The sequence below is a fragment of the Agelaius phoeniceus genome, chromosome 3 (genome assembly GCF_051311805.1).
Source record: "Agelaius phoeniceus isolate bAgePho1 chromosome 3, bAgePho1.hap1, whole genome shotgun sequence".
Lineage (NCBI taxonomy): Eukaryota > Metazoa > Chordata > Aves > Passeriformes > Icteridae > Agelaius > Agelaius phoeniceus.
Window position 1 is genome coordinate 104,692,670 of NC_135267.1, and position 16,604 is coordinate 104,709,273.

The 16,604-nt window shown below is 41.7% G+C and overlaps 1 protein-coding gene across 1 annotated transcript in view; it reads right to left on the minus strand.

The window, feature by feature from the left end:
• The window catches only part of FSHR (follicle stimulating hormone receptor), an 83,120-nt gene extending 80,749 nt beyond the window's left edge, over positions 1–2,371 (minus strand). Inside the window, 2 exon segments of the mRNA XM_054630022.2 lie at positions 2,104–2,287; positions 2,290–2,371. Coding sequence (XP_054485997.2) covers positions 2,104–2,287; positions 2,290–2,371 — 266 coding nt within the window.
• Positions 2,372–16,604: the final 14,233 nt, after the last annotated feature.

Here is a 16,604-nt window from a genome sequence, read left to right on the forward strand (position 1 = left end):
AGGTGAAGAGCTGTATGTGTACTGAACCCCTCTCCTTTATATTAAATAAACTAGGCTGCATCCAGACTCCCAGAATGAGCTCTTAGGTGAAAAAAGTACCTTGTAGGATCTGTATGTAGCAAGAAGTCTCTGCTTGTGTCCTGTACAGGGTTCTTAGACACCATGGTCTTCTGTGCTTAAGTTGGTACACTAATCAAAAAAACTCTTTTCACCCATTAAGACTAAGAAAACATAAAGCAAGATTTTCCTGCTACCAGGAGTGTACCTGCAGTGTCATCTGGAGCAGTAAAACCTATTTTAGTCACCTGAATCACCCCACTGGGCACTCAGTGGAGAGATGCAGAGGAAAGCACTTTTCTAAGAGTTCCCCTTTGCTCCTGAAGGAAAAATCTAAGATTTATTTGACACTTGATAGCTCTTCAGCTAATGTATCTGCCTTTGGTAATGCTAAGGTTTGGTATATTCAAAGCTACTCTAGGCAGTTTTCAAATTTTTAAGGCATGCTGAAATCGGTCCCAGGGTTATACTAATGGAATGGGACCTGAATTACTTCCTGAGAAACCAAAAGCTGGTTTATTTTGAGAAAGTGAGAAGAGAGTCAAGTTGAGAGATTCTAAGTCCAGTATTTGCACAGCACTGGCAGAAGAAAGGATTTGTTTGCTGTTTTCTGTCACACTAATGTTGTATTCTGCCTGTTTCAGAGAATAGCACTCGTGCTAAGAACACACAAATTAGCATCCTCAACAAACTCTCGAGAAGTTAACAAGGAGAAAACAAATCCCATTTTACTAACAGGTGCTTTTCAGCGATACTCTACTTCTTTGCAGAAATAATTAAAAATGCTTTTGCTTAATCCCTAGAAGGCAGACCTTAACTGTGTAATCTAAAGAAACAATCAAAGCAAAATTAAACAAAATTAGCTGTACATGCCTGGAGCAGGGTGCACTCAAGATTTAGATGACCTAAATCACAGATGGATTAGTTTTTCCTCTAGTTGTGAGAATGATTTAAACTTTTACTGACCTTTCGTGGTTAATTCAGACATTTCTCTCAAGTTTTCACTGCAGTCTGCTTAGTCAGTGAGCATAAAACAAAACTTCTACCCTAAGAAAACTGTGGCATAATAACCATGAATATACTGTGGTGTGTGAAACTGGGATGGGGTATATTTTTTTACTAGTGACACATCATTCTTCATTGTATCCTCCCTTCAAACTTGCCACGCCACTTATTAACCAAAGGCTTTATCCAGGATTACTCCTTTTGGTTTTGCTTTAGGTTGTAACAATGCCAGATGTCTGTGGGGGTGTTGGCAAAGGGTGATATTTGCCTTCAAACTATTAAAATGAAAACAATCACTTGCAGTTAGATATTTGCCATTGCGCAAGCTCCTTTGCCTGCCTGTGCTACTGACCCAGAAAAAAGCTGCCACACGTTATTTTTTTATTGCTCACGTTACTTTTATGAAAAATAATGAAAATCTTTAAGATAGAAAAAAACCCTCCTCTATCTTCACATTGTTCACTCTCTCCAACCACAGCCACGCCGCTCCTCTGGTGGAGGAGGATCCCTCTCTGAATGTTTATCAGAGTCCTTTCTGCAATGCCTTTGAGATTTCAAAGGGAAAACATTAAGTTGCTTCTTGGCAAACAAGCACAAACCTTTGGAAAGCTCCTGCAGTACAAACAAACACTCATCATCGACTTGTTTGGGGCAGACAAGTTGCTCTGCACGTTCCGACAACGCTAAAAGCAAAGCTGTAAAGAAAGCTTAGACTTTATGCTTCAAATTACTGTCACAGCACCGAGGATGCTTGTTTCAAATTTAGCCTGCACTTCATATTATAACGTACAAAATCCTTTCTTAACAGAGACCTTACAATGAGCACGATCAGAGAAATGGAGAGGAGTTTCAAGGTGTAATTGAGTGAGCATCAGAGGAACGGCTGTGTTCTGCAAGCAGCCGGCTTGGAGTCTCCCAAGTGACTCCCTGCAAACCTGACCTTTGGCTGGCCAAGCAGCAGCTCCTTTGGAGAGCCAGCCACAAGGCTGCTGCTCCCAACCACGAGGCTGCTGCTCCCAACCGCTCCCTCTCCCTACTTACAGCTCGGTGGTGTTGGCAGGGATGTCCCGGGGAACCTGGACCACCTGGCTCTCCTGGCAGATGAAGACCCTGCCCAGGCAGCAGCAGGAGTGGTGCTGGCATCCCAGGCAGCCTGCCAGGAGCAGCAGCAGCAGCAGGCAGGAGAGGGCTGGAGACATCTCTGCCCTCACATCCGTGCCCGTCCCTTTATTGGGAAGGGAAGGACGTAGAGACCTCCCAGGCCAGCTCCCTGGGTGGAAGATCCGCCCCAAAAGCTGGGACAAACCATGTGGCTCTTAGGGGATGACTTCTCAGCAAGTTTCACTTTGTGACCCCACATTCCTTATGGCGTTGGAGTGGGGACAGAGATGGGAAACGCTGATTTTTCATGGCGTGAGTATTTTGTATTTCAAGTGGTGTTGAAATCAGGAGGCCCAGCTGTACTAACCAGGGCTCTTTTAACATGCTGGGGAAAGGTTCTTCCTTCTCAGCTACACTATTTTTCATGTCTTGCTTGGTGAGACCAAGGGACAACAAAGCATTTTTACTTTCTACAGCCCAGACCCTTTTTGTCCCCGAAGGAGAAGCACTCTATTTATAGCACTATTTATGCTCCCATTCATAGATCCAAGGACCCCTGCTTTTGTATTTCTCCTAGGCAAAAGTAAGGTGGTAGTATTTTATATAGTCTACTTCATGGAGTAAGAGCTCTACAGACCTGAAGTCAGAGCTAAATAATGCCTTTTTTCTCACAGCTGTGATTATTTTTCATGCAGTTGCTGATTCATCTCCTTTTTCCCTTTGGCACCTTTATTGGAATCCAAACAGAAGAAAACTCCACAATCCAAATTGTCCCTGTGGACTGGTAAACTAATTTCATCATCTAGAACAGAAATCCTAGAAATATTGCCAGATGACTATCTGTGGCACAACAGGAGGAAAACAGCCTCAAGAATATCATCAGAAGGCTTGGATGTTGAATCTTGTCTTTGAGTCCATATTTTTTTTTTTTTAATTTTTTTGACTGAGCTAAATTATCTCACTACAAATATTAATCCTTGAGGAAGGGGCCCTGTGAACTCTTTGCTGTCACTGAGTCAAGCTGCACCAGGCCATTGCCTGGAACCAGAACTTCTCTACAAGGCACCTGAAATGAGCATTTTGACATAAAGGGTTCTTTTTTGTGGTAGTTTTGTTTTTGTTTGCTTTTTTGAGTGTTTTGTTTGTTTGTTTTTCTTTTAAACTGTAAATAAATGTTTCAGACACACAGAGCTTATAAATCATGTGCATTTTAAATAAGTGAGGGAGCTATGGGTGATTCTGTTGAACCTGACTCACATTTAATCCTTCCCATTGCTTGGAAGGATTTCTTAATCTTGTTAAAAGCTGCTGTTAGCTTGTTTGTCATAGTTTTTTAAATGGCTGGGTTTTTTTTTCTTTTCTTTCATAATAAAAAAGCATTAACAAACATAATGAGACAAAAGACAGCATGTTTTCTCTGAACTGTGTGACCAAAAGTTTCCATCATTCTCATTTTTAAAACAAGCTTCATAATATAGATGTTTCTTAAGGGAACTAATTAATATTTTTTAAAATAATTACAATAATTCTTAAACTTAAGACTTACCCCAGTTGCACCAAATATTTGTTATTTCCCCCCCAGTCACTTAAGCCTACTCAAGATGAGAATTTAGATTCACATAGAAAAAAAAGTAAAAAAAAATCATGACAATCTTTTTCTAACAATGGTAGGCTTATAACGAGTTGCAAGAGTATTCTTTTAGTTGTCTGTGTAAAACAGAGTCCATTTTTCTAAGTTTCATGAGAAAGACTGTGACTGCCAGGAAAAAAAGAATTTCTAAAATCTTACTGACCGACTTTTTCCTTATCTCTCTGTCTTCCCTTTCCTTTGAAAGATCTTAAACCTACAAGGTCTTCTGAAATAAGTAAAACCTTCAGTCACCTTCATCCTCAATGGGATGAAAACTGCAGAATTGCACCCTATGATCAAACAAATTCCTATTTAGTTAAATTTCTGCTGTGGCCCACTGAAAGTTGGAATAATGACACACTTCAGGATTTAAACAAATGCCAGGAAGACAAATCATTTGAGGCTTTTGGGGTTTTGTATTTTCAATACAAAGTCCTTAACTCCTGCAGTCATAGACTAAAAGCAGGCTGAAAAAATCCCCAAAATACGAAATGTGAAGTTTCAGGCATATAAAAGGTACAAGAGTATTTGGATAAAAAGGAATTTAAGCTGTATCTCTTCATACTGAAATACATCAGTATAAATGGTCATGGTATACTGATGAAATGGATAGTAATATTTATGACATGGTTGAAAAAGTGGTAAGATTCTCTGAATGTCAAAACAATTTTCACTGATATGAAGACATCATAATTTGCTTAACTTTGGGATTCATATATCAAACCATGAAAGTTGTTTCAAATGATAGCAATAATTCTTCTATATGCAAAAGTCAGGAGATCAAAAAATATCACAATGATTACAAGGGATTTTTCCAATTAATTAGTGGAAACCAAAACTATAATAAGTATGTTTGATTTTAACACAGCTAGTAAAATACAGATATTTTAAAACATCAGGTCAGGCTCAGTAGAAAATCATGAACATAATGAACAAATATTGGAGGGAGGTTGTCTCTTTTCCATTTTTATCTGGTGAGACCATTTTATCAGTACAGTACACACTGCTCCACTTTCACTTATATCAGTTAAGAACGAGATGACAATTATTAAATAATATAAACCCCTTATCCAGACTGCAAGCTTCTCTTGTAATACTGCAGAGATAAGATTTTGATGGAAATATGCAAGTATCATTACATTCAATAAAATCAGGCTAGTATGCTAAACAGAACTGACATTTCATTCATATTGGAACAAGCACTAAATCAGGACCATACCAAAACTCCCTGAGGATACATGAACACTCAGAAGGATCTCTGAGTTGTTTTAAAGATACCATCCAAACTCTTAAAGAATAGATTCTGGTGTCTCTTAATGTTTTGAGCTGGGAAACTCTGTCCTATTTCTGCACATGAATGTCAAATGACACACGGCCACATCAGCACAGTCCCCTGCCACTGATGAACCAGCTGGTGAACCTCTCACTCCCAGGTCAGGAGCACAGTTATCTCCTCTTGGGAAGAAAATTCTTATAAAAGAGGGGGGAAAAAACACTTCCTGGTATCTTTCTGTGGAATTTGCACTCCCAAGTCGTTCCTGAGGGCCGGAACGACTTGGGAGTGCAAATTGGAGCACTCCAATTGGAGCACTCCAATTGGAGCATTCCAATTTGGAGCACTCCAATTTGCACTCCCAGGTTGGAGCTATGGCCATGCCTGAAAACCCACAGGACCTGTTGCAGGGGACCACCATCAGAGCATCAGTGCTAGGAGCAAGCATGCACTGTCATTGAGATTCATGCTGTTGAATGTGTAAATGCAGAGATGATGGTGCTTTCAGATATTTATGAGAGCCTTATCTTTGCATCCATTTGCAGAAGAACTATGCTCCAGCTGGCAAATTGGTCTTGAGAGTGTAAACTGTTTTCCTGAGTAAGAAAACAGAAATTTCCCCAAATTGAAGCACTGTAGCAACAGAGATGCAATTAAGTGAATTATGACAGATATTCAATGAAGATGTTACAGATTATGAAATTAGATGATGTCTGAGACAAGCAGTTAATTCAAGGTTATGTGCTCAACAGGGGATCTTGTTTTAAGATGGTAGTTAGGGAGTTTGGTTGATAGGACTCGCCTCTAAAATCAGCACTGGCCTCTAAAATTAGCTCTGGTTGAATTTTGCAAACACTGAGCCAGAGGAACCAAGGGGATCTGCAGACTCCATCCTCTGACCAAGCAGCAGTGCCTGTCCTGGGCCATGCTGTCACCTGGATGGAAGAGGTTACAGTGGGAAATAAAATGAGCCACCCCACCTCTCTCTCTCTCTCTCTCTTGCCCTCAATAAACTTGCTTCAAAGAAAGCTCTGAGCCCTTTCACTGCAGTGTGCAGTGTACAGTGGCCAGGTCAGCACCTAAATCCAGCTGTTGGATGTGTGGGAGCAGCTCCTTTCCTTAAGGCAGGAAGGTCACCAGGTGCTGGAGTGCATCAACTTACAGGCAAGCAAGTTCACAGCAGCATCTGCTTGTGTTTCTCTCCTCTGAAACACAGCATGGCAGCTAATTAAGTAAATACTGTTTCTACTGATGTTTCCCAGCCTCAGAACTCTGTTTAATTACTGAATGCCTCTTTATCAGTGGCTTTGCTTAACAATAAGCATTCTCTAAAAATGTGTAGGCAAATCAATCACCTGCATGAACAGATGACATAAAAAACACATCCAAACGAGGTTTATCCTTTCAGAGTGGCTATTTCTTTCTCTTTTGAGGGTTTCCAGCACAGAGCTTCTCCCTGTGGCTTTACAAGCTGCAATAGCCTCTATTGTCCTGACTGCCATGCTATGAGAAGAAAAAGGTGTTTTCTATCCAGAAAAGCTGGCAATGTGAGCTGGAGCAGATCCTAAAAGGAAATTAGAGGAAATTACTAAAAAGGTCTTTGACACATCACTGATTTACCTTTTGTGAATGACCAACATGGGTCTTAAAACAGCAGATCATTTAGGCAAAGAGATCATTGACCTGATAAAAATATAATGTTTCAGGTGCTTTCCAGAAATAGCTGTTCTGAACAGAATATTTTTAGCTTCGCCTTTTTCTGCAAATAGGGATTATTTTAAAATACGTTTGAATGGACAGATTTTATGTGTGCCCTCGGTGCCGAGAACATAAAACGATCGAGTAGCCTAATAAAAGCAGTATTATTGCTCTCTCAGTTCCTTTAGCCATCTGCTCGCACGAAACCTCAACTCCAAAGCGGAGTGGGGCTGAGACGGTAAATCAGCCACCAGAGGGAGTGCATTGACTCGGGAATAGAACACACACGTATGAGGCAAAGGATCAGAAATTGCACGGAATTATGCTCCTGACGGTTTCCTGCGGCTGTCTGACTCTTGACCTCACAACTTGGCTGTGATGAGTCGCTCCCTTGCTAAACTGCACCCCTGCAGAAGCCAGAGCTGCACATCGCATGGAGCCGTGTCCGATGCAGCAGCAAGCAGCTGCACTGTGCTCTTACCTTCCTCCTGCTTGAAGATGAATTAGGATCTTGTGTAAACAGTCCTACCTAGCTATTCAGCTCAGGAAGGACATTGCCCAGCATGGAGGGTCTCAGAAACTTCTAATTTTTCTGCTGACACTTCTCAGTGAGCTTGTGCTATGGGCTAGGGGAGTTTTGACTTTATTTCCCTCTGCCCCAATACTTTTATGGCTTTGATGGCTAACAAGCTCCCACTCAGCCCTTTATCTGTGTGATTTTTCTGAGGCAATCTGAGGATATAAGCACCTCATGTGTTTTCATAGCACAGGAGACATATGCAAGAGGCAAGAGTGAAGTTAGAGACTAATCTTTGTCACTCCATCTAGTGCTGCTCCTCGGGTTCAGGTCTGTTCATCCCCAGCCGATAATAAAAGACGCAGCCCATCTGCTGGGTTTCTCTCACATGTCTGCAGAAGCACAGTTATAGAAGTGCTTTTTCTTTGCACTGTCCATGAGTGGGTTTGACTAGACCAAAATAATGCACAAGAGACACCAAAGCCTGCCTAGAATCACACTTTGCACCGTATTTTCTCCTCTGATGCCTTCCCCAGCCAGCAAAAGGTACCTGAAGGTCAGGGATGTGAGGAAAGAGAAACCTTGCCTGACTGTGGAGTCAAGGAGCCTGCCCACGGGCATCAGTAACCATGCACTGCTCACGTCAGCACCAGAGGAAACCCTTGGAATCCAACAGGGACAGACAAATGTGACCGTGTTCACAGGGGTCTCAGGTTGAGGGAAGAGATGAGGATCTGACTCCATGTTTCAGAAGGCTTGATTTATTATTTTATGATATATATTGCATTAAAACTATACTAAAAGAAGAGAAGAAAGGATTTCATCAGAAGGCTGGCTAAGAATAGAATATGAAGGAACGATAACAAAGGTTTGTGGCTCGGACAGAGAGTCCGAGCCAGCTGGGCTGTGATTGGCCATTAATTACAAACATCCAACATGGGCCAATCACAGATCCACCTGTTGCATTCCACAGCAGCAGATAATCAATGTTTACATTTTGTTCCTGAGGCCTCTCAGCTTCTCAGAAGGAAAAATCCTAAGGAAAGGGTTTTTCCTGAAAAGATGTCTGTGACAGACAAACACAAAGCCCCAAAGGTGTGGAGGACAAACTCCCTGCAGCAATGCAGGCTGGGCACTGCCTGTTCAGAGAGAACTGCTGGTAAATTGAGAGATGTGGTTATTCCCCTTTACTCAGGACTTTTGGACCACATGGACAGCACTGCATCCATTCTGGGATGCCCAGACATCATTTAACTGAGGGAGGGCAGGGAAGAACCAAGACAGTCAGGGCAGGAGCGCTTGCTCTGTGAGCTGAAGCTGTGAGAACAGGGTTTGTTCAGCCCAGGGAAGGAGTGGCCAGTGGGCACCTAAAAGTAGCCCCGAGTGCCTATGAAGGCATGGCCTGTGGACACACAAAAACAGTCCCCAGTGCCTGCAGGATGGTGACCAACAAGTGGACCCAGGCTCATTGCAGAAGTGAAGGGTGGGAGAGCAAAAAGTAACCCACTTGGGTTGAAATAAGGGGCATTCAGAGTGGATACAAGGAGATAATTTTCACCTTGAGGACACTGAAGCAGGGGCATAAGCTACTAGAGAGGTCATATTCTCTCCTTCCACAGAAGCATAAAAAACCAGACTGAATAAGTCCCTGAGCAGCCCAGTTTGACCTCACATTGAGCAACACGTGGGACCTCCCCACGTCCCTCTTTCACCTGAATCCTTTTGTGATTCTCCTTATGGCTCAGGGAGGAAAAAAAAATCTCCCTAGGATGTTTAAAATAGAGACTGACTCTTCATGTTTTTCCTCAAACCTACACTGCCACTTGCTTCTGAGCATGGTTACAATATACTACTGAGCTATAAGTCTTTAATCCCTAAAGAAGGGAGAGCTGTTTGTCAGCATGAACAAAATAGGCTGGCAATGCTTTCTGTCCAGCATTTCAAAGTTCACAAACCTGCCATTCAGGACAGTTTAGTGACAAACCTGAAGTTCTTGCTCATTAGAATTCAAGAGGCTATTAATTCTTTCAAGTATGACATAAAATGAATTAAAGAAACTTTAATGATGCCTCCACCACATGCCATAATTATCATCTCATATTAAAGAAAGTGAGCTGCCTGGCAGAGCATACATGAAAAGTTTGAAAGATTGAAGTATAGAGATATCTGTAGAGAGAAAATTTGTTTAATTCCACTCATACTTAAAATTGGCCCATAGACAGTGCTAACAGCCTGTTGTTTGGCCATTTGAAAACCAAATTTTCTTAAATTCACTCAGGTTGTGTGAGCATTTCCAGCATTAAAATACATTAAAGAGATCTGAAATGGAAATATCTTTACAATATACCTATCTTCTATTTTTTTATGACCTCATACAGCCTAAGAGAAACCATTTCTGCATGAGAAAAGGAAGAACTCAGCTGTGATTGATACATGAAAGACACTAAATATCCTTCCGGGAAATTAATTTCATTCTGACACTTAATAAAAAAAAAAAGAGAGAGGCAAGAGTGAAAAATTAACATTTTTTAAGGCCTCTAAAGAAGATGCAGATGACTAACTAATCCCTATGGCAGATTGAAGAAGAAGGAGAAAAGAAAAAAGAAGCATTGTGCAATTAGAGTAGATTATTAATATTGATAGAAGGAGGTTAAAAAAGTGGCTCAATTACTTTGCAGGAATAGTGTTTTGTGTACTTTTACCTTCCTGACAGGTAGGCTAAATAAGCTGCCTGAGGTGACAATTAGGAGCCAAAGAGTCACTGAATCTTCTTTTAGCACTGTACAGTGAGAATGAATATTGCACATTTGTTTTAAAGCATCCTTGAAGGTCATCCAAGGCTTTTCCTACTTTTGCTGGAGCTTTTACAGCAAAGAAGGAAAAAAAAAATTACTTCATTCAGTGGCTGATGTGGAACAAAATTAAAACCTAAATATTCCACTCTCTGGCAGCCATTTTCCTCTTCCACTTTTCCCTGAGCTTCCTGCTGCTGAGCAGTTCTGTTTTCCACAAAAAGATCCACTGGAATTAATAGGATTACTTATGGAACAAGGTTCTGCCAAACATGGCTAAAAAATTCAGGATCTTCCCCTTAGCATATAAAATAATGAAAAATGACACATGCACTTAAAAGCAAGCAAATGAGCATTGAAAGGAAAGATGGGCATGTCTAAGTCTTTACACAGCTGTAGCTCTGGAAAAAATGAAAAAGAACAGCTCCAAGTTGCTTCAGAAAGCTCAAATTAGTGCTGTAAGACTGCCCAGTGATATATTCATCCTTGGAATAGTTGTCCTTTGACACTTTTTCTGTCAGGAAGCAGGTTATTGCATGGAAGGTGACAAAGAGGAGCCTGTGATCCTTGATCTGCTGCAATTGCTCTCGATGCAGAGGGAGCAGGTAAGGCCCAGCTCTCTGCAAGAGGAGAAGAATAAGGTCCTGACATTGCTCTCAAGGCACAGAATGGAGTGGCAGGTAGGCTAATGAGATTCTGCAGGTGATGAAAAAGAAGCTTGTCTGTATCTCTGAGGTGCTTTATAGCCCTCATTACCATGTTATCAAAGTGCTCCCAGCTCTAATGCCCATTTCTGTCCCCATTTCTGTAGCAAAGAAAGACCTCCAGCATCATTTTACAGATGATGTCAGGGAAACTAATGGCACATTTACTGTCTGGTGCTGGGGAGATCCCCTGGGGTGCAGCCAGAGACCCCAGAGAGGTGCAGATTCGTGCACAACAAGTATAACCCCACTGAGAGGTGCCCAGGCTGGGAAGCTGGGCTTTGGGCTCCTGAGCTGCAAACACACACATGGGACTTCTGACCTGCCCCTGGCCCACCTGCAGTCACTTTTGGCATCTGCACTCTGCTCCTCTGCACATCCAGCTGTGACCTGGCAATGCAGAAGCATCCCTGCTGCCTGCAGGGGTTCACTGGCATCCACCCTGGGAAGGTGAGGAAGGACAGAGAAGCACTGGGGGGTTCCTCCTCACATCCCAGCCAAGATCTCAAATTTCCCTAGTCTGAAACCCCATCCCACCTGACATTTCCACAGGATTTACTTGCTCTTCAAAGGATTCAGACAAACTTTACAAGCCGCACTTGAAGTCCTAACAGATGTAGAGCTACCCAAATTGAAATCTGGCCAGTGTAGAAGACTCTGACCTGTGTAGGAAAAGCAAGTGCTAACAGATTTGTGTTAGCCTGCCCACCCTGACAGATTGCATGTCTTTCACTCAGAAGGGCTCCTGTGGCTGCTACCACCCTTGTGACAATGCTGGGATGTCATTCACTGATGGGTTAGAAAAGAAAATTTTTAGATATTTAAAAGACATTTAAATCTCTTGAATTCTGTAAGCTAAAAGCAGAAAAAAAGGACATACTCCACCACATATTTCATTTTTCTTACCTCAATATATTTATTTTTTCTTTTTTCACTTGTGAAAAAAGAAAAATTATTATTTTTTTCTTTTTTCACTCATGTGACATGGTTTAGCCTGCTATAATTTATCAACAATTGACACGTCCTGTTTTATGAGATGAAAAAAACAAATACTTTTGGGACTAAGCTGACCACAGTTTAGGCATAACAACCTGAAACCAAACTGCAAGACTGTTTTACTTTTCATGGCCACCTTCCTTTGGTGTTTTTAAGATGGACCACAAAGGTGAAACACAATCTTTTAAACCCTGTCAAATGAAGACCAGACCTTGACTAATTTTTGCTTGCCCAGATGAACTTCAAAGTGCTTGGAGACACAAAAGCTCTCAGAGGTGAGGTTTTTGTACTGTCTCTTAGAAAGTGATATGATTATATTTTACAAGTCTGTTCTGCATGTGCTCCAAGCTGAACAGAAATCTCATTAGGGCTCATTAGCTCATGCTCAGTGCTAACCAGTGTTTCTCCTGATGTAACTCCTGACTGGCCTGGCTTGTGGGTAAAGTGATGTGGCCTTTCCTAGCAGAGTAACATGTGGAGGCTGCATTGCCAGCCTTGGGGACATCAGTGTTGTTTGTCCAAATACAAAGCAAGAGAATATTGTTGTACACCCTCCCAAAACACAGCAGCTGTGGGAAGTGGAAAGAAGGCACTTGGCCTCATATGCATGCCCTCTGTGGAATGCAGGAGGGCTGGAAATTCCCTTACAGATTCCCAGCTGAATTATCTGCTGAGCCTGGGCTTGCAGTGCTGCCTGTCCTTGGGGAGCCAGTTGTGCTGGCTTGCTGCTGTACAGGAGCAAAGGAGCTGCTATGCCCTCCAGATGTGGGGCTACTCTTGGGGACCCTTTAACTGCCCATCCCTTCCATGTGTGGCACTGTAAGTGTATCAATGTTGGGGAAGATTCACTTCCAAACTTTATTGACATTCACCAAACTTTCAAGGTTTTCTATGTTTGTCCTTTCTCCCACAGCCCCCAAAAACATTTCAGCGTCATCATGGAAAACCCACGAAGCAAGGCTGATTCCAGTGGTGGATCCATTGAGTAAATGTGGACATGGTATTTATACTCACTGAAAATTAGTGAGGCAATACAAAAAAATGAAAAAGTGCCAGCAGGATAGAGGTCACATTACAGAATCTGAAGGGATGCTAGTGAGAAGGAGGCAGGCCATACTGTCCTTGACTTCAGTGCAGCTATGCCAGAGCACCACTGCTGAAGCTTTGGACTGCAGCAACCTGGATAAACAGCTTGCCTCTGTATCAGAGCAGCAGCAGAGAGACATCAAGAAGGCGATAAATCTCAGAGAATGGTGGCAGGGATGTGCTGCTGGGCCCAAATATAATCAGCTTTTATGGAGAGCTTTCCATCGCTTGCTCTTAAGGCCTAATTGCAAGACATTATCTGGCCAAACAGAGTATGAAGTAGCAGGTAATAATGATTGCCTGCAGGAACCTCAGGTAGTGCAGCACACAAGATGAGGAGCTATTCTTACCTCACTTATTACCCAGGAGCTGATTCAAGGAGTAGTTACAGTTGTGCCATTAAGCCACTGGTCACCCTCATACATCTCAATTCAAATTCATTATAGGAGTGATTTTACCAAATGCTAGCAGTGACACTGAACTGTGGGAAGAGGATTGAATTTTGAATGAGGAATAAAATGACTTACAAAGACTCTCTTTGGAGAAAAAAAAAAAAATATTTAGCCTCTGCAAGTTATGCAAGCTTGTCATCCTGGCATTAACAGTATGCACACTTATGCATACAGGAAAAAAGAATGAGTAACAGTCAAGGTACACAAGTCAAACCACTACAAAGGTCTACAAAGCTTTTGGGGAAACAGAAACCCAGACCAAATATGCCCTTCAGATAGGATATTTGTCCAAATCTAAAGCTACATCGGTGACAGAACACCAGAAAGTCATCCAGTTTCTGGGCAGAAAGCTTGCCAGCAGCAGCAGCAGCAGCAGGAGAAAGTTCCCAAGGCTGATCATGGCCAGTATTCACACTTTCACATCCCACCACAAACCCTGGTTTTCATCACTGACAGACCACAGCTGTTGGAGGGAGCATTCTCTGATGTGTGTAGGAGAAGGTGACATTTCTGCCATGAATGAAGGTGACAGCACCAAAGTTAAGCATCTGTAAATAGCTCCTATTTCATCTCTTTCCTCCTTTGTCTTCAACTGATCTGTCAGTGTCATGTGGCACATTTCTGACAGCAGCAGAAGAGTAAATAGTATTTGATCCTACTTAGTTTTCTGATGCTGTGATGAGATTAGAGCTCCAGATTCATTACAGAAAAATCAAACATTTCTCAGATACTAAACTCTGAATCCACCCCATTCTGCAAAAAGCTTGAAACAATAGATCCCACAGTCCCAGCTGTACTTGATTTCTCAGCTCAACCCTAATGCTGAAGCCAGATGCCACCTACAAAGGGAACTGACTATGGCACTGCATGGGGCAGGAGCAGGCTGGAAGCAGAGAAAAGTCCAGCATTCAAATTTTTCTTCCATTAATTTTTAAGTGCATCTTCCCAGGAAGAGGGTGGGGAAAGGACTGAAGAGGAGGATTAGCTCCAGAAACATCATTAGAGCAGGAAGAGGGGCACATGACCATGCTGAACCACATCCAGGGAGTGGTGAGGGTGTCCCTTGGGAAGCTGCTGGCAGTGGCTGCTCTGTGCTGAGAGGAATCAGAGAGCCAGTGAGGGCAGATAATACAATTACACTGGTTAACTTCAGCTCCACATGACCAGCAACCTTTGCAAGAACCAATGGCAGTCACCCAGGGGGTGTGAGAGAACTCAGATCAAGCAGTTGAGTTATTAATGGCAATTTGCAAGCAGACCAACCACTTAAAATATCCTCCAATCTAAAGAATAGGTGCAGTATCAATCCTTAGGATAAAGTTCCAGGGAGATCTGAGGAATCACAGGCCTGTAATCATGACAACGCTGGGCAAATTAGCAGAAACTGTAATAAAGGATGCATCTACAGAGCATGGAAATCTGCCAGAGCTGAGAGAAACTGCTAAGGGAAATCCTGCCTTGCAGATCCTTGCAGAAAAGGGAGATTGTGTTATTTGATATTTGTATTTCCAAAAGGTTTTTTGACAAAATTCTCCACCAAAGTCAAATAGCTAAAGGAGAAAAGGAAGAGTTCTGACTGGGTTTTTTTTAAAAAAATAGCCAGGGTCAAAATGAAGAGGCTGAAAAAAGGAGATGATCCGAAAGAATTTGGTACAAGTCTGCAAAATAAGGGTTGGCATGGGAGTAAAGGATTGGAATCAAATTTTTTACTATCTCTTTCATTCCAAGAGCTATGGGTTATCACATGAAACCAGGAGAGCTGGTTTTGAGCACAGCAGAGAGCAGATCTGTGAAATTCCTTGTTATTGTAGGAGCAAGAGTGGACACTGATTCAAGGAAAAATTGCATGATTACCTGAAAAAGAGATGATTTAGGGTTTTAAATAACAAGCCACAAGAGACTTAGGAAATCACCAGCAAGATATGAAGTTGAGGGCTGAGAGAATATGAGGGGAAGGTATTACATAAGTTTTCCTGCTTTAGGTGTCCATTTATGAGCAATTCTGGAGACAGAATAGCAAATCCTTGGTTTGAATATTGTCACCTGCATTAAGACTCCACAACAGCCAGTCCTGACTTAAAGAGAATCTACTTTGATAATAGAAATACTTTATGTATTAATCTCCAAAGTTTTCTCTTCAACATCCTTGCTGTTTTGCATGGAAGTTATAACAGTTAAATATTCTGGAACTGACAATTCTGGGAATGGGAGACACTTTCTAGTAGTGAGCTCTTGAGTCACAGATCTCTACTGCCTCCAGATTCATGTGAGGACAGTGGTACTTTACTAACAGTTGAAATCATTGCTTGCCAAGTAGACGTCTAATTTTATGAATTAGAAATGTTTTATACATACCAAAATCTCAACTCATGCTTAAACTTGGAGAATATTCCTGGGTTAGGGACTCCCACTGGCAAGGGAACAGCTTGCCCTGTTCTGAAGAGATGCAGCAAAGTATTCCTTTTTTGCTTTTCTGTTAAACTCATCTAATTCTGGGCACCTATAGCCACCAAACCTCTGGTCTTTTGTTGCATGGAGTGAATGAAGGAGAAAAGATGTTTCTCTAATCATTGACTTCAAGTTTGCTTGCAGAAGAAGGAACAAAGAGCACCTGAGCTAGGAAGTAGAACAACTGCAGCCTTGCCTTAAGCAGCATTACTAGCAAATTATCACAACTACAGAAATCAGATCAAAATTCAGCTCTGAAACACCTAATTATATGTGTTCCCTACCCTAGTCGCTCTCACAGAAGCACTGGACATGGCATGATCTTTTGATGGTTTCTTTCTTCAAAGTGGTAGAGAAATTATTTTGCAAATTGTTTTTGCTTTGGAGGCTTTAAAAAAAATTCACTGTTCAGTGAAATATTGAGATAAAACACAAAGAAAGATGCTTTTTCTTTTTTTTGGTCCTAAAAGCTATATGTGATCATGAAAAAGAGTTGTTTTTAGGAATTGCAGAGTTCTCTGAAAGAAAAAGCCTTAGCAAGGAAAATGCTGTGTGGCAAATGCCTTGATTTGGAATTTCTGATATATTTTAATTTAATGTTCTTTATCATTTGATAATGATTCCATGAATCTTTGTGGATTTCCAAAGTAATGCATTGATAGCAGCCTGTGTAGAAAGAATTTGTGAACTACTACATTTCTCCCCAGACCTCAGCACTTGCCCGAGTCCTGCAATGTACCCAACAACCATGACATTTGCTGTGCTTAAATAGGGACCAAGAAGCATTCTAGACTATGGGTTTTTGTGCATTAATATTTACCTTAGGTGTTGGATATGGTTTGCTT